At 42.8% G+C, this 24,653-nt stretch overlaps 2 protein-coding genes across 5 annotated transcripts in view; one reads left to right on the top strand and one right to left on the bottom strand.

Moving 5' to 3' along the window:
• Positions 1 to 7,069, bottom strand: part of atf6 (activating transcription factor 6) — a 133,868-nt gene extending 126,799 nt beyond the window's left edge. Inside the window, exons 1-4 of the mRNA XM_046299824.1 lie at positions 6,820 to 7,069; positions 1,745 to 1,821; positions 1,118 to 1,193; positions 261 to 358 (exon numbers count right to left, since the gene is read on the bottom strand). Of these exons, the coding sequence (XP_046155780.1) occupies positions 261 to 358; positions 1,118 to 1,193; positions 1,745 to 1,821; positions 6,820 to 6,916 (348 nt within the window). The 5' untranslated portion in view covers positions 6,917 to 7,069. The remainder of the gene's footprint in view (positions 1 to 260; positions 359 to 1,117; positions 1,194 to 1,744; positions 1,822 to 6,819) is intronic.
• Positions 7,070 to 13,374: 6,305 nt separating this feature from the next.
• The window catches only part of rxrgb (retinoid X receptor, gamma b), an 88,548-nt gene continuing 77,269 nt past the window's right edge, over positions 13,375 to 24,653 (top strand). The window contains exon 1 of one of the 4 annotated variants that reach the window (XM_046299997.1): positions 13,375 to 13,671. In XM_046299997.1, the coding sequence (XP_046155953.1) occupies positions 13,635 to 13,671 (37 nt within the window). In that variant the 5' untranslated portion in view covers positions 13,375 to 13,634. Of the gene's footprint in view, positions 13,672 to 22,967; positions 23,373 to 23,496; positions 23,514 to 24,653 lie in introns of those variants that run through there. The other 3 variants (XM_046299994.1, XM_046299995.1, XM_046299998.1) reach the window with 3 other exon arrangements.

The raw sequence follows: 24,653 nt of genomic DNA, 5'->3' as shown, positions 1-24,653 counted from the left end.
TGTGTGTGTGTGTGTGTGTGTGTGTGTGTGTGTGTGTGTGTGTGTGTGTGTGTGTGTGTGTGTGTGTGTGTGTGTTGCGAAAGCAGATGGCAGAGGTAGCAACGTGTGTAATGGTACCATGTGGGGCGAAAACACACAAACTAACAGATGGACCTAGACACACACTGGACATAATCCCAGCCATACAAAATAGGCACATCAAACACATAAATGAAAAATGACCTACAGTGAAACACACTGGAGAGAGACAGGGGACTTACTTGTATGGAGTAAGGTGACAGGGCCTCTCGAGATGCAGGCGAGGTCACAGAGCTCATGGTATGGGCAGGAGAGAGAGAGTCCACACTCAGATCCCCATCTGCAGACAAGGAACACAGAGCTCATGGTATGGGCAGGAGAGAGAGAGTCCACACTCAGATCCCCATCTGCAGACAAGGAACACAGAGCTCATGGTATGGGCAGGAGAGAGAGAGTCCACACTCAGATCCCCATCTGCAGACAAGGAGCACAGAGCTCATGGTATGGGCAGGAGAGAGAGAGTCCACACTCAGATCCCCATCTGCAGACAAGGAACACAGAGCTCATGGTATGGGCAGGAGAGAGAGAGTCCACACTCAGATCCCCATCTGCAGACAAGGAACACAGAGCTCATGGTATGGGCAGGAGAGAGAGAGTCCACACTCAGATCCCCATCTGCAGACAAGGAACACAGAGCTCATGGTATGGGCAGGAGAGAGAGAGTCCACACTCAGATCCCCATCTGCAGACAAGGAACACAGAGCTCATGGTATGGGCAGGAGAGAGAGAGTCCACACTCAGATCCCCATCTGCAGACAAGGAACACAGAGCTCATGGTATGGGCAGGAGAGAGAGAGTCCACACTCAGATCCCCATCTGCAGACAAGGAACACAGAGCTCATGGTATGGGCAGGAGAGAGAGAGTCCACACTCAGATCCCCATCTGCAGACAAGGAGCACAGAGCTCATGGTATGGGCAGGAAGGAGAGAGTCCACACTCAAATTTACACGAGAGAAATACTGGTACTGACATGTTTAAACAATTTTTGTCCAATACCACCTTATACCATAGACCTGATTAGACCGGTATTAGACACACCTGTGTAGGTGCTGCCTGTGTCAGTGCTCCAGGGAGGCAGGTCGATGTCAAAGTCGAGGTCTGGGGCATCGCCGGCCTAGAGGGTTAAACAGAGCAGACACGCAATCTCTGTACTTCTCATTATGATGGTTCACTGTGAATCTGGTCTGTTACGATTTTCTAAAGTGGAACTACCAGTGTTTTAGCAACATGAAATCTTGTAAAAAATATATATGTTCGTATACAACCTCAGGGAAGAATATGACGCTTTAAAAAAATATACATTTTATGACAAGGGAGCATTTAGATATGGTCATTCACAGAATGTTTGGAAATTATGTATACTAAAGGCATTTGTGAAAATTCTATAGCAATATATAGTGGGGAAGTGGCCATGCGTTGGTACAATTAAGACACTGCAGTAAATAAAACCTAATGAAAAACATATGTCTCGACCAAATAGAACCTATTGGTTTTGTAGCAGAAACTGGGATTTAAAAAAAAAAAATTCACTGATATTATGATTGTCTGTTTGATATCTGCAAAGTAGTTAAAACACTTGTCAGTTCCACTTTAAGGGACAGTGTTGCCTAGAGTGTGTCTGTGTAGTCTGTGTTGCCTAGAGTGTGTCTGTAGCCCTGTACTCACATATCCCACGCACTCCAAGGCCTGAAAAAGTTCATCTGCATCTCCAAGGTTGTCCAGCTCATCAAACAGGCTGATGTCTGCTTGAGAGCAAGAGACACACACACACACACACATCTGATTTAACCGTAGCCTTACATGAAAACAATACTTAGTTGCCTTCGCCAAAGACTAACTACCGTTTTCATCGAAGGCTAGTTTAACAGATGTCTTGACATGTTTCAGATAGTTATCCACAACGTCAGGTCAGATAGTTAATCACAGTTTAACCATATGGGGCTAAAGAAGGAGAATTCTCTTAGTCATAGATATGGCTATTCACTTAACTATTTACACATTGTTAATGCATAACTGACGGCCCACTTGTTTGATCAAATTAGTAAACATTCCATTTACGTTTTCCTGTTTGTAAGGGCTCTCAAGTGGCGCAGCAGTCTAAGGCACTGCATCTCAGTGCTAGAGGCGTCACTACAGACTCTGGTTCGATTCCAGGCTGTATCACAACCGGCCGTGATTGTGAGTCCCAATCGTCTGGGTTAGGCCGTCATTGTAAATAAGAATTTGTTCTTTACGGACGTACCTAGTTAAATAAAGGTTAAATAAAAACATTATTAAAAATTGGAATGTGCTTTAAAATGACTAAAACCAAATCAAAACTGTGTAGACATAATGGACCTACATTCATAGTACATTTTCTTGAAATGTCCAGTTCACTAAAAATCACAACAAATTAAAGCTAGACTGTCACAGAGCATCAAAGAATAGAAAACGATGGATAGAGGACTATTTTTTTGTTCATTTTGACCATGAGGAAATATAACCAATTTTCAGTGTGGCCCTTCGGACCTCGTTGAAGACAATGCTTCTGGACTGTATCATGTTAGCTCCCCTCTCATTCTGACTCTAGTCTGTCCTGAGGAGCCACTGGGAGTCTGGACTGTATCATGTTAACTCCCCTCTCATACTGACTAGTCTGTCCTGAGGAACTACTGGGAGTCTGGACTGTATCATGTTAGCTCCCCTCTCATTCTGACTCTAGTCTGTCCTGAGGAGCCACTGGGAGTCTGGACTGTATCATGTTAGCTCCCCTCTCATTCTGACTCTAGTCTGTCCTGAGGAGCCACTGGGAGTCTGGACTGTATCATGTTAGCTCCCCTCTCATTCTGACTCTAGTCTGTCCTGAGGAGCCACTGGGAGTCTGGACTGTATCATGTTAGCTCCCCTCTCATTCCGACTCTAGTCTGTCCTGAGGAGCCACTGGGAGTCTGGACTGTATCATGTTAGCTCCCCTCTCATTCTGACTCTAGTCTGTCCTGAGGAGCCACTGGGAGTCTGGACTGTATCATGTTAACTCCCCTCTCATACTGACTAGTCTGTCCTGAGGAACTACTGGGAGTCTGGACTGTATCATGTTAGCTCCCCTCTCATTCTGACTCTAGTCTGTCCTGAGGAGCCACTGGGAGTCTGGACTGTATCATGTTAGCTCCCCTCTCATTCTGACTCTAGTCTGTCCTGAGGAGCCACTGGGAGTCTGGACTGTATCATGTTAGCTCCCCTCTCATTCTGACTCTAGTCTGTCCTGAGGAGCCACTGGGAGTCTGGACTGTATCATGTTAGCTCCCCTCTCATTCTGACTCTAGTCTGTCCTGAGGAGCCACTGGGAGTCTGGACTGTATCATGTTAGCTCCCCTCTCATTCTGACTCTAGTCTGTCCTGAGGAACCACTGGGAGTCTGGACTGTATCATGTTAGCTCCCCTCTCATTCTGACTCTAGTCTGTCCTGAGGAACCACTGGGAATCTGGACTGTATCATGTTAGCTCCCCTCTCATTCTGACTCTAGTCTGTCCTGAGGAGCCACTGGGAGTCTGGGCTGCATCACATTATGCTGCACAGAAGTTAACTCACTTGATCGATGCAACACGGCATGTAGAAATGTTGAAACTGTTCATTACTGTTCGCAAAACAATGGTTCATTAAAGGCTAGAACACTTTACAATGCAAGAAGACACCGGTAGCTTTCTTTGCTAGCTTTCTTTGCTAGCTTTCTTTGCTAGCTTTCTTTGCTAGCTTTCTTTGCTAGCTTACAGCTGAAGCTAAAATCACTTCACTACCCTATTACCTTGTTTGTGATACACACAATATTTCTGGATTACAAAGCGGATTGTCACCAAAAACGTTATACTTTCATTTTGTCTCCCCCAGTCAAGATCATCTTTGCTCGAGCCTCGAACAGACTGTGTGTAAATGTCGTGGGTCTCAAAGCAGCAATAGAAACAATAACAAAGCCGCGTCCCCACCCCTGGTACAGTGAAAAGGCTGAGGGGATGTGGCTGGAGAAATGTAAACACAAATTCATAGACAGAGAGCTATGGATGCAAGCACTGACCAGCCATGATATGAAAATGATAGTTTTAACCATGTTTTGAGGCTATATAGTGTTTGTTTACATTTTTCGATGTTTACACCATTGGGAGTAAAACAAGCTTGTAATTTGGTGTTCTGGTGGGGTGTGACAGTTGAACTAAGCTCATGAGACATTTAGAAGTTATATTCTTTAGGAATCAATGGATACATATCAGTACATTTTAAAGTCTAAAAATGGATGTATAACAACTGCTGATTTCCCCTTTAAAGAGACAGTGCACACTTGTATAAAAGAGATTACTTCTTCCATGCAAATGTTGTTGATCAGCATTATAAAATAAAAAGACCCAAATGGAAAAGAACGAGATTTCTTTTCATCCATGAAAAATCATTCAGAACAAGCTCAATAACCCACTGCATGCACACACTCCTACTGAATATGCATTCACCTGCATTGTGAATAAGCCTCGGCTACATCTGGATTTACCCAGTTTATCAACAGACTACAGATTTACTATTCAAGCAAATTATTACTATTTATGTAGTTAGATTTTTTTTTTTATATTTGTTTTTACCAAAGTCAAATTGAATGTTTGACTGTATAATTGATTCATTAATGCATACATTAAAACAATCTAAAAATGACTAAAGTAATGAATGATGTTGAAATCAAAAGATCTGTCTGGATTAAGTGCCATTCTGTGACTTTGGCTAATACGTCTTATTTTGCTTGCCCTGGTATCATTTTGGTGTTGTTTTGGTAGATTATCGTGATGGTATCGAGTATTGTGATACTAAAGGTATCGAAGTCAAAATGCCAGTGTCGTGACAACACTAGAGCCTACGTGTTACGCCTCCATCACACCAACAGCTTCATTTGCGTTTTGGTACACCAGAAGTCCATTCATTTCCAATGAAACGCTGCGTTTGCCTTGCAGCGTTGTGTTACAGAGACAGTTGCAGTGCGTTCCGTGTGGTGAGGACGTTGGATTCATCTAAACGTACGTGTCAAACTAACTGTACACGAAGACGGCTTGGCAGAAATGGTAGCAGAAGGTGAATGTTGAACCTTTTGTTGCACACAAATCCAGATGACGCTGCGTACCATTTTGCACAATGACCCTGTAGGTGTGTGAGAGAGGTGAGTAAGCATTTCACTCTTGGATTCTAAAAGAGCCTAGGCTAGCCTGGCTCATCAACATATGTACATTCTTATAGTTTACTTAGATTTGTGTGTATTCGGTATTCGTTGTGGAATTGTTATATATTGCTGCACTGTCTGGGAACTAGAAGCACAAGCATTCCGCTACACTCGCGATAAACATCTGCTAACCATGTATGTGACCGATACATTTGATTAGATCATGACTCTCAGTTCCATTACATTACACATAAGAGAGTCATTGGACCAAGGTATCTTCTGTATGAGGGAGTTGTGTTAAGAGCCCCTACTCTCGTTACAAAGCATATTTACGGAAGACAGCCGTAAAACAAAGCCACCTGTGGAAATTAGCTGTCTAGCATGCTCTGAACACCTGTGTGCAACTGAAGATACGTGAAAACAGAAACGTGTTGTCAATTAAAAAATTAAGTTGGCTGCAACTGTGATAAAGCCAGTTAAAACTGTGTACATACAGTAAGTGTATATTTTACATTAGTGAAATGATTTTGATGTGATATTAAAGTAAAGGGCTTTATGTTTCTAGAACCCTACCGCAATTGATAATCGATTCACGTTTCGATTTGGCTGTTTTGGCCGCAAGAGCCAGTCTACCTCTGAAAATAACGCAAGGCAAGGGTTTTTACAACTAACCCAAGAAAGACCACACAGCATGTCAGCAAATGACACCTGGTAGGAGCCGATTGGCGCGTTCTAGCATGTATTTGCATATTTCCTTTAGGGAGGGCCTACTCTGTGAAATGCGAGTACACTCCTTCTATAAACAACGCAATTTCGGGGAAACTTTGGCAACGGGTAAAGTTTACAAACATGTGTCCACTCTGTTCGTAATAGATTCTAGTTTTAGAAACAGAAAACTGCATTGAGATCAAATGTTTAACCGATGAGGAAATAAGCAGAAATATCGGCCAGAAATTCCATCGAGCTCCATCTTGGTAGCGATTGGAAACGCCAACCGGATGCTTCACATTTATACATCCGGTTAAATATCTGTCTCGATGTTCTATCTTTGCTTAAAATGTAACAGTTGGCTCCTTAATAAGAGTACATTTTGGGCTAAGCCTGGCCATATCTATGACTAAAAGGAATAGACGGTTTGCAATATGCTTTTTTCGTATCTCTTCTCGCGAATTCATAACCCTATCCCCCACACACAACAAAAATAATTATATATTTTGTTTTTTTATGCTAATAATAATAATAATAATAATAAATAAAACATTCGTACAGGGCAGAGATAGTTACAAATAATTTAACTTAGATTGTAGAGAATTCAGATTGTAAAACGTTATTTTTTTTAGACAATGGCAACATCTACCAGTGGCCGATAGCGGTTACTGACTTGAGGCAGTTAAACGTTAGCTAACCAGCTACCATGTTAGCAACAAGCATGGCAAATGAAGAACATTCATTCGATAGACTACAACCATCGTAAACACAACCAACATGTTGACATGTGTGGTTACATATTTCCGAGGAGTTAAGTGTCTCTCTTTAACGGTACACTAGCAAGCTAAGCACTAGTTTGCTTACCCCACTCGCCATCCTGGTCGATGGACATGGTGCCAGTTTCACTGTTCATCATTTGTTGTTCTTGAGTCTCGAAGTCTAACATTAAATCGGACGACATTCTTCCTTGAATACATTAGTAACCGATTTTATAGAAATAGTTTATTCCAATAGGTTAGCATCTGCTGTACATGTTGCGGGTTCGTATTCAGATAAATGTTCTTCCTGTTCTACTACAACAACAAAAAAGATACACGTCTTGCTTTACCGTAAATCTACGGCACCCGAGAAGGATATATAATGTAATGACGAGATACACCATGAGGTTGCAGCAAAACACAGGTTCTAAAAAGTATCATTTTCCTCAACCAGTGGGTTGCACACAATTAGCCATATCCGTCATCCCAATTTAAAACGATTATTTATATTACTCCTAAAGTGAAGGGGACAGATATTTTGTCAACAGTAGGCTTAGCGACGTTTGGCCTCTATTCATGCCTTTAAATTAAAAACACAACTACACCCCAAAAACACAATTATTCACCAGTTCCACCCCAGTAGCAGCCTCAAATATGTTTCAATTAACAAAATAGTCCTACAATTATATCCTCCAAGTGAAAGAGGCCTTGTCCACTCAGACTATGGTCTACTGTAGACTATATCTGGAAATGCTGTATACACATTTGAAAGGTGAGACAGCATCAGCCAGCTCAAATAGCCCAGCTACGTTCCATAGTTAGGTTTCCTTTCCAATCGATCAGACAGACAGATGGGGACATGCCAGTCAGTTCAAGCTGGGCCGGGGCCCTGTTCTGTGGTAACAATAGAAGCCTGTTCTTTCCAGGTATATTCTTAGACATTAGTGGTGATTCCTAAATACCCCAGCCGCAGGTCACTCACATTGGCATAGTAAAGATCAGTAGCAAGTGCCTGCTTGGAATAATCTGTCCTGGGCAACTTGGGACAGGGAAGGCTTAACCTGAGGTGGTCTTCCTGATTACCTCCCTACGCATTAGATCCTCTCTGTTCTATTAGAACAGCTCCAGATAAAGATATTTAACCTCTTTCTTTACTCAATCATTATGTGACAAAAGTAACAAGACCATTAAAACATAATCAACCCTGTTGGTAGGTTGATGTAGTCTTGATTGTCTCGTGTTACGAACTGATAATGACATTGATTGGTAGTGGTAGTTGTTTGGAGGCGCATGGTATGATGGGTAGTGGCGTTGGTGTTTTAAACTGACGATAGGTCCAGGTCTAGGAGGTCCCATTGTGTTGATTGTGTGTTAAGCCCCTAGAACCAGACAGGAGATTAACAGGTTACCCTAATGCCAGAAGTCAGAACGGTTCAACGGAACATCTGTGTAAAATCGATTAGGGGATTTGGATACATCCGTTGCTATGGAAACTGCTATGTCTGCGTATGATTCATTTTTCCGTTAGATCATAACTGGTAGGTAAATCTGAACACAACATTGTAATTACATTGTAATTTGCATAATTCATAACAGGCCATTAATTTACTATTGTCTTAATAACAGTCCATTCAGACTATCTCATTTAATTCGGGATAAAAAATACATCTGTGCAAATCCTACAGCAATCCTGCATACAGGAATTTTACAGGAAAAATCCCACATGGTTTTTGTGGCCTCTTTCCTGTGAAACAACCTGCAGGGTTTCTGTAGGATTTTGACTGTGAGTTAGTTACTGGTTTCCTGTAATCCTTTCTGTTGGTTTACAACAGGATCCAATGCTGTCTAAGTGAACAGAATACAGGTTGTTGTACCTGTATATGATGAGGAGATGAGGTGGGATAAACAGCACTAGCACGCATGAGACTGACGGCTCCTTTACCATCCTGTTACACTCATAGATTGGCGTCTGTTCATCTTCAAAAGTGTTACAAGAATGAGACTCAACACTGTGTCTTTTTTTAATTTAATTTTTTATTTCACCTTTATTTAACCAGGTAGGCGAGTTGAGAACAAGTTCTCATTTACAATTGCGACCTGGCCAAGATAAAGCAAAGCAGTTCGACAGGTACAACAACACAGAGTTACACATGGAGTAAAACAAACATACAGTCAATAATACAGTAGAAAAATAAGTCTATATACAGTGTGAGCAAATGAGGTGAGATAAGGGAGGTAAAGGCAAAAAAGGCCATGGTGGCGAAGTAAATACAATATAACAAGCAAAAAAAATATAAAAAATAAACACTGGAATGGTAGATTTGCAGTAGAAGAATGTGCAAAGTAGAGATAGAAATAATGGGGGTGCAAAGGAGCAAAATGGAGCAACATTTTGAGACCACCAGTTTATTTGTTTGTTTCATGGATTTGCCATAGACTGTATTAGGTCTGTTCCCCTCTTTTACTCTACACTCATTTGTTGTTCCCAGAGAACCAGTGGAAAGCCAACCATTTCATGTTGCAGAAGCCTAGACCCCCCCGCCCCTTACTGGGACTGGCTATCAGGGATGCTGGTGAAAGACAACAACTTCAAGGAAAGAATATGGAGGTGGAGAGGTGGAGAGGGAGAAAGAAAGAAAAAGGTAGAGAGGCAGAGAAAGAGGGAGAGAAAAAGCAGATCTGATTCATGTGGGAAGTTAATACTAGCCCAGCTCTATCATCGAGACTCATGAAAAATATTCTCATTCCTGGCATGCTCACCAGAGCACTTTCCCTGCCAACGAACCACACAGGGAAGGAAACAAAATGAGATAAAGAGGACCCCAAGGAGATAGAGAGAGAGAGAGAGAGAGAGAGAGAGAGAGAGAGAGAGAGAGAGAGAGAGAGAGAGAGAGAGAGAGAGGTTAGAGAGACAGAGTCCCTGGACCTGGAGAGAGAGAGAGAGAGAGAGAGAGAGAGAGAGAGAGAGAGAGAGAGAGAGAGAGAGAGAGAGGTAGACAAGAGCTTGCTTAGTTATAAACAAAAAGAAAGATCAATCCCTACCAAACAGAATCCCGGTCTGCCACATTTAATCTTTTGTGTTTGTGAGATGGATGATGTTCGTTACTGTTGTGTGGCATAGTCTCATCCCAGCAGCCACGAGGAAGGGGAACATTTATCATCTCAAGCCTATATATGGGGGGGGGGGTGTAGGTGGATGGGGGAGGGGAGCAGAGGGGTTTGAGAAAGCATGATGGAGATGGGTTAATGAGGACAGAAGCAGATGAATAGAGAACCGTCTCCCATGACTTCCCTTAAACACACTATAAGCACAGCCAGAGAGAGAGAGGGGGAAAGAGTGTATTTTTGCAGGCATTGACTGTTTTGTGTTCTGTATTCTGTGTTCTGTGATGTGTATGTGTGTTTCATTCAAACAGGGTTATTTTTGCTGTGCATGTGTAATGGAGGTCGTTCGGTGAACTAGGTTCATGTGATGAGTAACGTCTGCCTTAGACCTGAAGACTATAAGATCCTCAAGCTGATGCATAGGCTTTAGTTCAGTGGGCTAAAACATTCCTGACTCTAGGTTGGTCAGTGTTGCTCCTTCTCTGTTCTGCTTCTGTCCTCCACTATAAGAGCTGTGCTAGCAGGTGGCCCAGGTCTGTTGTGTTGGGTGAAGGATTAGGCTTTAGGACATTGTTTGGTGGGAATGGTGCTGTGAATACAAAGGGATTAGTCCAAAGGGTTGCTTCATTGACCGTGTGTGTATGTATGTGTGTGTGTGTGTGTGTGTGTGTGTGTGTGTGTGTGTGTGTGTGTGTGTGTGTGTGTGTGTGTGTGTGTGTGTGTGTGTGTGTGTGTGTGTGTGTGTGTGTGTGTGTGTGTGTGTGTGTGTGTGTGTGTGTGTGTGTGTGTGTATATATTTGTGTTTGGGAGGTGGCTTGGAATTTAGGTGATGATGGAAGAGTTCTAGATGGAATGGCAAAATAAAATAATGCATCTGCCAGTAGTCTTAACACCCCACAGCTTCAGTAATTCAACACCCCACAGCTTCAGTAGTCTAACACCCCACAGCTTCAGTAGTCCAACACCCCACTGCTTCAGTAGTCTAACACCCCACTGCTTCAGTAATTCAACACCCCACAGCTTCAGTAGTCTAACACCTCATAGCTTCAGTAGTCCAACACCCCACTGCTTCAGTAGTCTAACACCCCACAGCTTCAGTAGTCCAACACCCCACTGCTTCAGTAGTCTAACACCCCACTGCTTCAGTAATTCAACACCCCACAGCTTCAGTAGTCTAACACCCCACAGCTTCAATAGTCCAACACCCCACTGCTTCAGTAGTCTAACACCCCACTGCTTCAGTAGTCCAACACCCCACTGCTTCAGTAGTCCAACACCCCACTGCTTCTGTAGTCCAACACCCCACAGCTTCAGTAGTCTTAACACCCCACTGCTTCAATAGTCCAACACCCCACAGCTTCAGTAGTCTAACACCCCACTGCTTCAGTAGTCCAACACCCCACTGCTTCAGTAGTCCAACACCCCACTGCTTCAGTAGTCCAACACCCCACTGCTTCTGTAGTCCAACACCCCACAGCTTCAGTAGTCTTAACACCCCACTGCTTCAATAGTCCAACACCCCACAGCTTCAGTAGTCTAACACCCCTCAGTAGTCCAACACCCCACAGTAGTCCAACACCCCACTGCTTCTGTAGTCCAACACCCCACAGCTTCAGTAGTCTTAACACCCCACTGCTTCAATAGTCCAACACCCCACAGCTTCAGTAGTCTAACACCCCACAGCTTCAGTAGTCTAACACCTCACAGCTTCAGTAGTCCAACACCCCACAGCTTCAGTAGTCCAACACCCCACAGCTTCAGTAGTCTAACACCCCACAGCTTCAGTAGTTCAACACCCCACAGCTTCAGTAGTCTAACACCCCACAGCTTCAGTAGTCCAACACCCCACAGCTTCAGTAGTCCAACACCCCACAGCTTCAGTAGTCTAACACCCCACAGCTTCAGTAGTCTAACACCTCACAGCTTCAGTAGTCCAACACCCCACAGCTTCAGTAGTCCAACACCCCACAGCTTCAGTAATCCAACACCCCACAGCTTCAGTAGTCCAACACCCCACAGCTTCAGTAGTCCAACACCCCACAGCATCAGTAGTCTAACACCCCACAGCTTCAGTAGTCTTAACACCCCACAGCCTTGCCTATCTTTGAGGTAATGTTGACAATAACATTAGGCCTTCTACTCAATCCTGTTGAATATTTGCACAAGCCCCATTCCTTGACTGCCGTACAAATGAAATGCAATTTAAGAGATGTGCTAAAAGGCTATTTCATATGACCTCAGTCTAGGCAACATGAAAGCATGGTATGGTGTTGTGCTTGTAAATCTTACTTCTGATTTCCTCCCCTCAATTTCCCTCTCCATGTGGTCCATAAAACCATGTGCAACCCTTTAAAAAGAAAACCCCAATACCTTGAACCACATGCAGCCATTAGGAACACACAAAAGAGAGAACTGACAAATAGCCCTTTTAATGCCTCTCTTTGACTTTAATGAATTTATGTAATCTAATGGAGGTGGTGGGGGTGGGGATGAGGAGGGGTAACAAATGAAAAGCCCTGATCAGTGTACAATGACTGGAGAAAAAAATACCATTCATCTTGGCTAGTATCCCCCGGTGCTCGTTGTTACAAGGCCGCGGGTCGAGGTGCTTGTTCCATTAACAGGGCAGCGAAAGGCTCTCTCTGAGTGGTCAGGGGCCGGCGTTGACAGAGCGTCTGCGCGGCCTGCTCCCCCAGTTCAAGATTGTGAATCCCCCAGCGCGGGTTGACTCCTGAGTAACCTTCTGAGGTACCGCGAACTCACCCTCAAATGACCCCAAACTCTGAAGAAAGATCTAGGGGGGATTCCAGGGGGTCACGAGACCCGGACCCGCACTTTTCAATAGGTAGACCGCTGAATGTGGAGGGTGCTATGGGTTGCCGGAGAGAGAGAAATAATTATACATCACTACACAGACAAAAACATCGCACAGATTACACATAGGATACATTACACACATACGCACACATTGACACATTTTTGTTCATTTGAATCAATCCCATTTAATGGAAATGGGCCTAATCATATTCAAAATTAAGCTAAATGTGTGAACATAATTAAGAAAGTGAAAACATATTGTACGCTATTAAAATCGGTAAGCAGCGTATTCACACAAGTTATAACGAGGGACTGACTACACGAAACAATATGCCTCTTGGCCCTACAAAATGTCTTAATGATCTTTTCCAGGCTGCAGTTGTAAATGAGAACTTGTTCTCAACTGGCCTACCTGGATAAATAAAGGTGAAAAAAATACATTCTTCAAAAAATCAAAATGTAATTACAAAACATAGCCTAAAGGCAAATATTAGACAAAAAAAAATAAATATATATATATATTGTTGAAATTATGAATAGGCTTTATTTGGTAGGCTATAAAACACACAAATAAAATGTAGCCTAAAATAAAATGAGCGTAGAAGTAGAGCGTCTAGAAAGGCTTTTGGAAATGTGGAAACATCCACCTGATTTCACTTGGCTTAAAAAACCCACGACTCTGGCTTTTCGAACGCCATATTGGATTTTTTTTCCCCTCGTTACTTTCTGTTTGCGAAAATGATTTGTGTCACATTTGATACATTCTAGGTTGCAACGTTGTTACGCTGCGAGGCAAGAAGTTTCGTCAGGTTCGTGGGCTTAGATATCTCGATGACTGTTGTCATTGGGAGGAGACGTGCTTTTGCCACCCCCTTGCTGGGCCCCGCGTTGACCTGCCCTTGCACAGTTTTCCCGGTTGGGGAGTGTTATTCGCTGGGATGCTGTTGCTGCCTGTGACGGCGCGGCTATAGAGAACGACACAGCGCTAACTCACACATTATGGACAGAAGGCATAATGACCCATATTTACACCCCAGTAAGTATCTTTCCTTGCTCTGTTTGAAATACGTTTATCCCTCTATAGTCGTTGTGTAGTTCTGCTATTTGGAGACGGTCCATGGCGTCTTTTTCTCCGAGTGCCAGCGGGCGAGCTAGATGGAGCAGTCCACGGACTCGGCTGGAGATTTCCCTCCGTAGATATTTATTCAATGTTCATGTTTAGTTCGGCCTGCTTTAGCACTCGTCCGGCTGTAGTGCCTCTTGACAATGAGGGTCTGCGGCCAATGTAAAAGTCATGGGATTGCGGTTCTCCTGTTCAGACAAGGTCAGAGGTTGGCAGTTTAATTGCGCTTAAATGTATGTAATTTATGAATGGTCGTCCGGCATTTCTTGCTAACTGTTTTTGACATGAACACAATTTATTGGTTTACAATGGTGTTTTCCCTATCGTGGGCGATATGTCTAGGCCTAACGATCGAAAGAGTGGGGCTTTTCTGTCCAGGTCTTCAACAAAACTTTCCCGAGTGGAAAAAATCATAATCTTATGGGGCTCCCTGGTCAATGTGGAGGCTGGAGGCTGCCCTATTGGAGTTATGGTTCACACATACATACCACTTGTTAGGTTTTTAACAGCATACCACGAACTTATTCAGAAAGGAGAAACTGCACAGAAAACAAGAAGAAAAAACAAACATTTGAGGAGTCTAGGCAGCAAATAGGCCCATAGCTAATAGCTCTGTTATTTCTTATGTATTGGTTGTAGTCTAGTCTGCACCCTACTCACGTAATCATAGTGCAAGATGTGTGTAAAAGGCAGTACATGCTGAGGTGAATACTAACATGATGTGAGACTTTTTTTGTGATGCTCTCAGTCTGTGATTTGTGCGCAGTTAAGTTGCAAGCCCAGGGCTTCTTTAAGTCCACACAGTGAGTCACGCACTACATGCATCATTTATCATGTGATGTTCTCCTTGAATGAAACATTCATTGCCAAGCCACTGCAATAGAGCATGCTGTTATTATCATCAACAGTTCTTTGTGACAATGTCGGGAGATCTCGAGTGGTGCAGTGGTCTAAGGCACTCATCACAACAGACCCTGGTTTCGATTCCAGGCAGTATCACAATCGGCCGTGATTGGGAGTCCCATAGGGAAGCGCACAATTGACCCAGCGTGGTCCGGATTAGGGGTTGGCCCCGGGTAGGCCGTCATTGTAAATAAACATTTGTTCTTTAACTGGCTTCGCCTAGTTAAATAAAGGTTCAATTAAAATGAAATAAATCTAAAACCACATTAAAGGGATTGGAGTCTCTTGAAGTCATTTATCTTTGGGATGTTGTTGCCTGACTAGATATTTCAGCAGCTTGTATGTGAGTGAAACTGCCATCGCTGTGAATGGTTGTGTCTCCTGGTAATGGGAGACTGTTGTGAAGTGGTGAGCAACCACATGACAGAATATTCCTCAACGGACAATTTGTATCCCCCTCAGACTAGAATCTCACTCAGTTCACTTCTGTTGTGTCTTGTTGAAATTGTTGTACCCTACAGTGTACTGTAATAACAAGTTCATAGGTCTAATAAGGTGTTATTTTATTCATGTTCCATATCAGACATAAGAGTTATGATATGAAACATTAAATTATATCTTTTTTTTAATGGTTTATTATTTCGTACCAAACATAAACTGTTGTAAGTCGCTCTGGATAAGAGCGTCTGCTAAATGACTTAAATGTAAATGTTGTAGTGACACTGGGTTCTGTGAAGACTGTAAACAGGCCATTCAAGTACAGTAATTCAATTGACACACTGTTCAGGACAACCTACTGTACAGAAAAGCATATTTATTAGCTATAATATAGTGTTGTTTCATAGCCATGGACGATCACATTGACACAATAAAAAACTGTCCCTTGGAATTTGTAACATGTAATAGAGAATCTGTGCATCGAGCCGACAGTAGAGATCCTATAGGACGTTATCAATAAAACGTCGCAATACGGTGCGCAGCGTTCGATTTGGAAAGGAGACCCCCAGCTCCCCTTAAAACCATTGACAACTACAAGCCGTTTTTCAAGGGATTGTTAAATAAATGTTCTAACTATTTGGTTTTAATATCATCACCTCTTGAAGAGCCTCGTCAGAACTACACATTTCAGATCATTCCACGTTTATCTCTATCATCGGAGTTATACAGGAAGTAACTGAATGCTTTTAATGATCAGTAAACATCAATTGATCGTGTAGTTTCAGATATGTGAGGGTAGCTATATCAATTTGGCATGTAACTAGTAGGCTTGAGCGGAATCCAGATTGTCCTACTTTCATACCGACCTTGTGCCATACCCTGGATATTCGGCAATACCGGCACTGAACACAAGGGGCGCTGTTTTCAAACCCCACTGATACTCTGTAAATCCGAAGGTGCCAATGCTTTGTATGGAAAAATCTGAAATTTGTAGTTCTGACGAGGCTCTTCGAGAAAATAGATGTATAGCGGTTTGGAAATAAACTCTTCAAATATAGTTTATAAGGCGTTTATACCAATTTCCTGTATACCGGTAAATAGCCTCTAAAATATATGTAAACAGACCATAAATGTCTAAATGATTTGTCTTGGAAAGTTGTGAATGCTGTTATATGATACAATATCAGTATTTGTTGCATTCACAACTTGTCTGAGTCCTGTCAACAACTGATTTCAGCCAGTGTCTGGCTGTGGATTGACTGCATTGGGTTGAACGGAAGGTTGGCATATCGTCAGTTTATTAAAAACCTGTATAGAATAATTCCTCTAAAGATGGCTAGCTAACAAACATACAGTACAGGAACATTCTTCAAGTTCATTATTTTACACTATCTCACACAGCAATGGCAAATCATGGTTGACCAATTCCCTGACCAAAATAGCTGACCTTTATCACATCGTAAGAAGATTCATGTCCATTCTAGCATTCCAATTCCTAATTCTATGAATCAAATCAGGGAGAGGTCGGACTCAGCAGCACATCATAGTTTAATAAAGTTTGGAGAACCTCTGTGGATTATGCCAAGTTATAAATGTTCTTGCTTTTTGGCATTTCTGTGGTTACCCATCAGTCTGGGGGTTCACAGACGTGCAGGCATTCACTCTGCTGCTGCTGTTAAGGGAAACGATTTGCACAGAACTCACAGATCTGTGGAAGTCCTGGAGATAAAGACAGTCAACGGAGATAGGGTGGAAAATACGTATTGGAATGGGAAAGAAAGAGTCAGAGAGAAGAGGGAGAAAAGAGAGAAGTGAGAGAGATAAGAGAGAGTGAGAAAGAGAGAGGGAAATGAGAGAGAAGAGAGAGTGAGAAAGAGAGAGGAGAGAGAGGGCTCCCACCAGGACTGGTTGACAGTAGCACTCTGAACTCTTGTTTAACTGCTGCCAAGGGTCAATGATCCTCCAGTTTTCTGTTTGAGTGACCAAATCAAATTGTATTTGAAAATGAAAATTCTCTAGGAAGATAGTGTGGTCTAAAACTTATCATGAGGTACTCTACCTCAGGCGAGAAAAGCCTCGATATCGTGCACCAGCTGTTGTTTACATATATGCATAGGCCACCGCCCCATGTCTTACCCAGAGGCTGCTGTTCTGTCCTGCCGATAGAGTGTATAACCTGCCACCTGTATGTTCTTAATGTCATCGTTCAGCCACGACTCGGTGAAACATAAGATATTACAGATTTAATGTCCCGTTGGTAGGATATACGTGCTTTCAGTTCAACCCATTTATTTTCCAGCGATTGAATATTAGCTAGCAGGACGGAAGGCAAAGACAGATTAGCAATTTGTCGCCTGATGCTTACGAGGCACCCCAATATTTTTCCGCAAAATCTCGGTTTCCTTCTCCAGCGAATTACGGGGATCGGTAATGGTTCGGTGTCTGTAGTATATCCCTCCCCTCTGACTCATTGAAGAAAAACTTTTCTTCTTATCTTAGATGAATAATCGCAGTTCTGATGTCCAGAAGCTCTTTTCATTAGCAGCAACATTATGTACAAAACAAGTTACAAACAACGCAAAAAAACAAACAAAATAGCTTGGCTGGTTAAGAGCCAATAAGACGTTAGCCATCCCCTCCGACGTCATCATGGATACCCACTCTACAATGCACTCACACTCACTCACTCACTCACTCACTCACTCACTCACTCACTCACTCACTCACTCACTCACTCACTCACTCACTCACTCACTCACTCACTCACTCTCCAATAGGCTTTTACCAGGCTCCATAGTGCACATCTATTGTGTGCCGTCTGCTAATACATATGACAGTTTTGAACTGCAGTTGGTATGAAATGGCAGAATCCTTGTGCAAATATGTCTTTGTCGACACACCCACACCTGTATGGCTTGGTATTACCGGGGGGGGGGGGGGGGGGTCAATAGAGGGAGAGTCAACTTGTGAGTTTGTTATTCACAGGCTGGTTTGGTTTCATATTTAAATAGGCCCTCGCATTCATATGCTTCGTCACATGCCCATTTTGGCACATTGTCTTTTCTGCTGTACAGTGCTTGGATGTCTTGACACTTTTACTAGAGCCAGGACGATACCAGTATCGCGATACTCCTTACTAATTGTGTCAAGGATACAAAACATGAAGCAGATTTAACTTCTTTAGGAAAACAGCCCTTATGCTGGAAACAATCATCATTATGTTGCCCAGCAACAGCCCCAAAACATCACTACTCATCCTGAGTCACATTTATTTATTTTCCAAACTACAGCACACAATATGTTACATACTAGAGGTCGATTTATTTCGGGCCGATTTCAAGTTTTCATAACAACTGGAAATCTGTATTTTTGGGCGCCGATTTGCCATGAGAGGGAGGTTTAATTTTTTTTTGTCTGTCTGTCATAGTTGAAGTGTACCTATGATGAAAATTACAGGCCTCTCATTTTTAAGTGGGAGAACTTGCACAATTGGTGGCTGACTAAATACTTGTTTGCTCCACTGTATATATATAAATATTTTATACCTTTATTTAACTAGGCAAGTCAGTTAAGAACACATTCTTATTTTCAATGACGGCCTAGGAAAGGTGGGTTAACTGCCTTGTTCAGTGGCAGAACGACAGATTTTCACCTTGTCAGCTCGGGGGATCCAATCTTGCAACCTTACAGTTTACTACAGTTAATAACGACCTGCCTCTCTCTCGTTGCACTCCACAAGGAGACTTCCTGTTACACGAATGCAGTAAGCCAAGGTAAGTTGCTAGCTAGCATTAAACTTATCTTATAATAAACAATCAATCATAATCACTAGTTAACTACACATGGTTGATGATATTACTAGATATTATCTAGCGTGTCCTGTGTTGCATATAATCTGACTGAACATACAAGCATACAAGTATCTAAGTATCTGACTGAGCGGTGGTAGGCAGAAGCAGGCGCGTAGACATGAATTCAAACAGCACTTTAGTGCGTTTAGCCAGCAGCTCTTCGTGGGGCGTCAAGCATTTCGCTGTTTATGACTTCAAGCCTATCAACTCCCGAGATGAGGCTGGTGTAACTGAAGTGAAATGGCTAGCTAGTTAGCGAGTGCTAATAGCGTTTCAAACGTCACTCGCTCTAAGCCTTCTAGTAGTTGTTCCCCTTGCTCTGCATGGGTAACGCTGCTTCGATGGTGGCTGTTGTCGTTGTGTTGCTGGTTCGAGCCCAGGGTGTAACGGTTTTCTTCTTGGGAAGAAGAGGAGGACCAAAATGCAGCGTGTGGTTATGGTTGAATATCTTTAATAAAGATGATAACGTGAACAATATACAAAACAAGAAACCTAAAACTTCTTACCTGGGAATATTGAAGACTCATGTTAAAATTAACCACCAGCTTTCATATGTTCTCATGTTCTGAGCAAGGAACTGAAACGTTAGCTTTCTTACATGGCACACATTGCACTTTTACGTTCTTCTCCAACAGTTTGTCTTTGCATTATTTAAACCAAATTGAACATGTTTCATTATTTATTTGAGGATAAATTGATTTGATTGATGTATTATATTAAGTTAAAATAAAAGTGTTCATTCAGTATTGTTGTAATTGTCATTATTACAAATAAATAAATAAATACATTTTTAAAAAATCGGCAGATTAATCGGCAGATTAATCTGTATCGACTTTTTTGGTCCTCTAATAATCGGTATAGAGGCGTTGAAAAATCATAATCCGTCGACCTCTTGTATCAATGTGTCCATGTCACGCCCTGACCTTAGAGATCCATTTTATGTCTCTAATTTGGGTTTGGTAAGGGCGTGAGTTGGGGTGGGCATTCTATGTTTTTGTGTTCTATGTTTTCCGTATCAGTGTTTGCACCTTCCGGAACTGTTTCGGTTTCAATTATTCTCTTGTTATTTTTGTATTTAGTGTTCGGTTCAATAAATAATTTGAACACTTACCACGCTGTGCTTTGGTCCGACGACTCTTCTTCATCCTCATCCTATAACGAAAACCGTTACAGTCCAAGTGGCTGGTGATCTCGCATGAATTGACTTTGAACTGTTAGATTTTTATCATTTTAATTCTGATTTTTATGATTATCCACTTGACAAGGACTAAGAGAAACGAAAACGTTGTTTTTGAAATGAAACTGTTCCATGAAAATGCGCATATGAGAATCAGAAATGGAACGCAGAACGGTAGAAATTGTAGGATAAATTGTAAGCCTGAAACTCACGCGCCACCTATGAAGTCTTTATAAAATAATTGCCTCCGCGTTTCAATGATCAGATTTCGCCTTGAAGGCAATGTTGAAGCAATGTAAGACATGCCTCATAATAGGAAATAAAACATTTAGGTTTCAAACAATTAAGTGTTTTGAAAATGCGTTCTGCCTCCAGCTCACATTGTAAAGTGGTGGGTGAAGCGCTGATAGCCTTTTGCCTGCCCTTGAATGGTGAATGAGATGTGTGCTTCAATTGCCAGTTTAGAAATAAACATAGTATCTTCTTTTAAGTGTGCATCAAAACTGTTTTTAACACGCGAAAGGCATTTAAAATGGTTGCGCAATGAATGCACATTTTACTCCAGCCGCAACCAGCTGACGTGCCTCAGGAGAAATCCTGCTCAAAATAGGCTCTGTATGCTGTGCACATGTGATTCGTTGGATAAATAAGATACATGATGACTAACGAAAATACACACAAGCTAATTTAATTCCACTAAATTATGCAAATGAACCTACAGACCAATAAACATGACTGGTCAAATGTACATACAATGGAATTTATTTCCTCCCAGTAATTTTGGCAACAGATCAGGCATCAGTTTTGTTTATCGACTAAAAGCCATCAATTGCTGGCTAACAGAAACCCTGTGTGTGTTTTAGAGGAGTCTCAATGGGGAGGTATGGGGGTAAGAGGGAGGGGAGTGTTCTTTCAGCTAATTGTCAGTAATTACTCATTAGTGAAGAAGGTCAAAGTGTTGACGCTTTAATTCTTGCTTTAGTCAAGCAACGTGCCTCACAGACCCCTGGCCCCCTGGGCTGCTGGCCCCCTCTCTCCTCTGCCCCTCATCTCTGCTCTGCCCCTCTGCTCTACACAGAACAGAATGCAGCTCCACATATCTATTTTGAGGGCTCAGAGTGCCATGTCAGTCCAACCCATCACACGCACGATCACACTCACACAGACGCATGGACAGACACATGCACATACACACCCGTGCACACAGTTAAACACACACACACTGATTGCTTCACAGCCGACTGTCCGTCTCTCATTTTTTTCCCCCTCTGGTATCTATTATCCCTGTCTGTCAGTCTTATCATTTTAATTTTATTTCTCTGATATCTATTATCCCTGTCTATCAAGTCTTTTCTGTTTTTTTTCTTTCTCTGGTATCTATTATCCCTGTCTGTCAGTCTCATCGTTTTAATTTTATTTCTCTGATATCTATTATCCCTGTCTGTCAGTTATTTTCCTTGAAAACACACAGGGTTACAAAAGATGTCACATGTTTGAGTCCTCCTCCCTGCCAAAATACACAGTGTCCAGCCAGCGCTATTAGAGAGCATGGAGAGAGGGAGGTATGAAAATTAAACTGCCTCCTCCTCGTACCTCAGGGACAGAGGGAGGTATGAAAACTAAACTGCCTCCACCTCGTACCTCAGTGACAGAGGGAGGTATGAAAATTAAACTCCCTCCTCCTCGTACCTCAGTGACAGAGGGAGGTATGAAAACTAAACTGCCTCCACCTCGTACCTCAGTGACAGAGGGAGGTATGAAAACTAAACTGCCTCCACCTCCTACCTCAGTGACAGAGGGAGGTATGAAAACTAAACTGCCTCCTCGTACCTCAGGGACAGAGGGAGGTATGAAAACTAAACTGCCTCCTCGTACCTCAGGGACAGAGGGAGGTATGAAAACTAAACTCCCTCCTCCTCGTACCTCAGGGACAGAGGGAGGTTTGAAAACTAAACTGCCTCCTCCTCGTACCTCAAGGACAGAGGGAGGTATGAAAACTAAACTCCCTCCTCCTCGTACCTCAGGGACAGAGGGAGGTTTGAAAACTAAACTGCCTCCTCCCCGTACCTCCTCAGATCAAATTGAATTAAAAGCCTATGTGAGTCAGCTTCTTCTGTCAGTGCTTTTAGGAAAACACACACACAAACATCATTATTACCCTGAAGCTTTGTTTTTGAATTCACTGTTTCATTTCTCCAATGAGGAAACACATTAACCTCTCATTGTGCAAAACGTCTTCATGAATGCTAATTGTGTCTTTCAGGGCGATGTGTTTTATGTGGGCCATCGCTTATTATTCCAACTCCACATGACTGTGATGAAGAGGTGTGTATTATTTGAGCTGTTCCCTGAAGACTTGTTGGGTGTAATAGACTGCTATGACAGCTGCTCCGGTCTCTACTCTATAGGGAGCAGAGCCTCCAGGCATGCTAGCTTAACTTCACTGTCAGTCAGGTGCTATGGGCTTGCTGAAGGAAGTCATTCATTGTAGTTGATTTTCAGTGTGTGTTCCTTTAAATGTCTTGGTCTTGGATCTTGTTTTGAGTGCACACATTTCGCTCTAGGTCCGTACTGTTTTCTGTACCGAGACACATACATAGGAATAGACAGTTCCAGGAATGCAAGGCTTGTTAGACGACACGCACATACACACTCATGCATGCGCGCACACACACACACACACACACACACACACCATGCTGGACTCTTTTGGCTCTAAGGCACGGAGTGACAGGGACACACACACAGGCGACGTGCAGTGTGCCAACACAGCGCTAACAGGCATGTATGCTGCCCTAATTACAAAAAAAGGCATCCTGGGAACTTACGGACGTGCCTAAAGAAGAGAGGAGAGAGAAAAGAGATCCTCATTTCAGATATAGAGGGGAGGAATTCTAGAGTTAAACGAGTTGATCCGCGACTGTAATCGGTTCCTCTGGGATTGATCAGAGAATAATCTGGTTTATCCCATAAACGACGCGGGTGGACTTTGCCTCTCTCCCTCCTTTTCCCTTCGTCCCTCCCTCTCTTTCCTCTATCCGTCCCTCTCTGTCCTCTCGTCTCTCTCTCCTGTCGGAGCAGGAGCAGGAGTCAGAGTACGTCCTTCTCTCCAGCTGCTAGGGAGGCTGTGTTCTTTGGCAAGGTAGTTCGGCTGTCACCCCTCTCCACCCCCTCTGGAGCGATGTGGCACCCTATGGCATCAGCCTCATCTGGAAGCCCCATAAGGGAGCTGGGTTATATGCACTGTGAGTACCATAGGACTGGGACAGAAGGGAGCTGGGTTATATGCACTGTGAGTACCTTAGGACTGGGACAGAAGGGAGCTGGGTTATATGCACTGTGAGTACCTTAGGATTGGGACAGAAGGGAGCTGGGTTATATGCACTGTGAGTACCTTAGGATTGGGACAGAAGGGAGCTGGGTTATATGTGCTGTGAGTACTGCAGGACTGGGACAGAAGGGAGCTGGGTTATATGTGCTGTGAGTACCGCGGGACTGGGACACTGACAGACATAGTCCTAAGAGTAAAGATCATGGATCAGGGAGGTGAATAGTAAAGATCATGGATCAGGGAGGAGAATAGTAAAGATCATAGATCAGGGAGGTGAATAGTAAAGATCATGGATCAGGGAGGAGAATAGTAAAGATCATGGATCAGGGAGGAGAATAGTAAAGATCATGGATCAGGGATGTGAATAGTACAGATCATGGATCAGGGATGTGAATAGTAAAGATCATGGATCAGGGAGGTGAATAGTAAAGATCATGGATCAGGGAGGAGAATAGTAAAGATCAAGGAGGAGAATAGTAAAGATCATGGATCAGGGATGTGAATAGTACAGATCAGGGATGTGAATAGTAAAGATCATGGATCAGGGAGGTGAATAGTAAAGATCATGGATCAGGGAGGAGAATAGTAAAGATCAAGGAGGAGAATAGTAAAGATCATGGATCAGGGAGGAGAATAGTAAAGATCATGGATCAGGGAGGAGAATAGTAAAGATCATGGATCAGGGATGTGAATAGTAAAGATCATGGATCAGGGATGTGAATAGTAAAGATCATGGATCAGGGAGGAGAATAGTAAAGATCATGGATCAGGGAGGAGAATAGTAAAGATCAGGGAGGAGAATAGTAAAGATCATGGATCAGGGAGGAGAATAGTAAAGATCATGGATCAGGGAGGAGAATAGTAAAGATCACGGATCAGGGAGGAGAATAGTAAAGATCATAGATCAGGGAGGTGAATAGTAAAGATCATGGATCAGGGAGGAGAATAGTAAAGATCATGGATCAGGGAGGAGAATAGTAAAGATCATGGATCAGGGATGTGAATAGTAAAGATCATGGATCAGGGATTAGAATAGTAAAGATCAGGGAGGAGAATAGTAAAGATCATGGATCAGGGAGGAGAATAGTAAAGATCAGGGAGGAGAATAGTAAAGATCATAGATCAGGGAGGTGAATAGTAAAGATCATGGATCAGGGAGGAGAATAGTAAAGATCATGGATCAGGGATGTGAATA

The sequence above is a fragment of the Oncorhynchus gorbuscha genome, linkage group LG15 (assembly GCF_021184085.1).
Source record: "Oncorhynchus gorbuscha isolate QuinsamMale2020 ecotype Even-year linkage group LG15, OgorEven_v1.0, whole genome shotgun sequence".
Taxonomy (NCBI): domain Eukaryota; kingdom Metazoa; phylum Chordata; class Actinopteri; order Salmoniformes; family Salmonidae; genus Oncorhynchus; species Oncorhynchus gorbuscha.
This window is presented reverse-complemented; position numbering and strand designations above follow the sequence as displayed.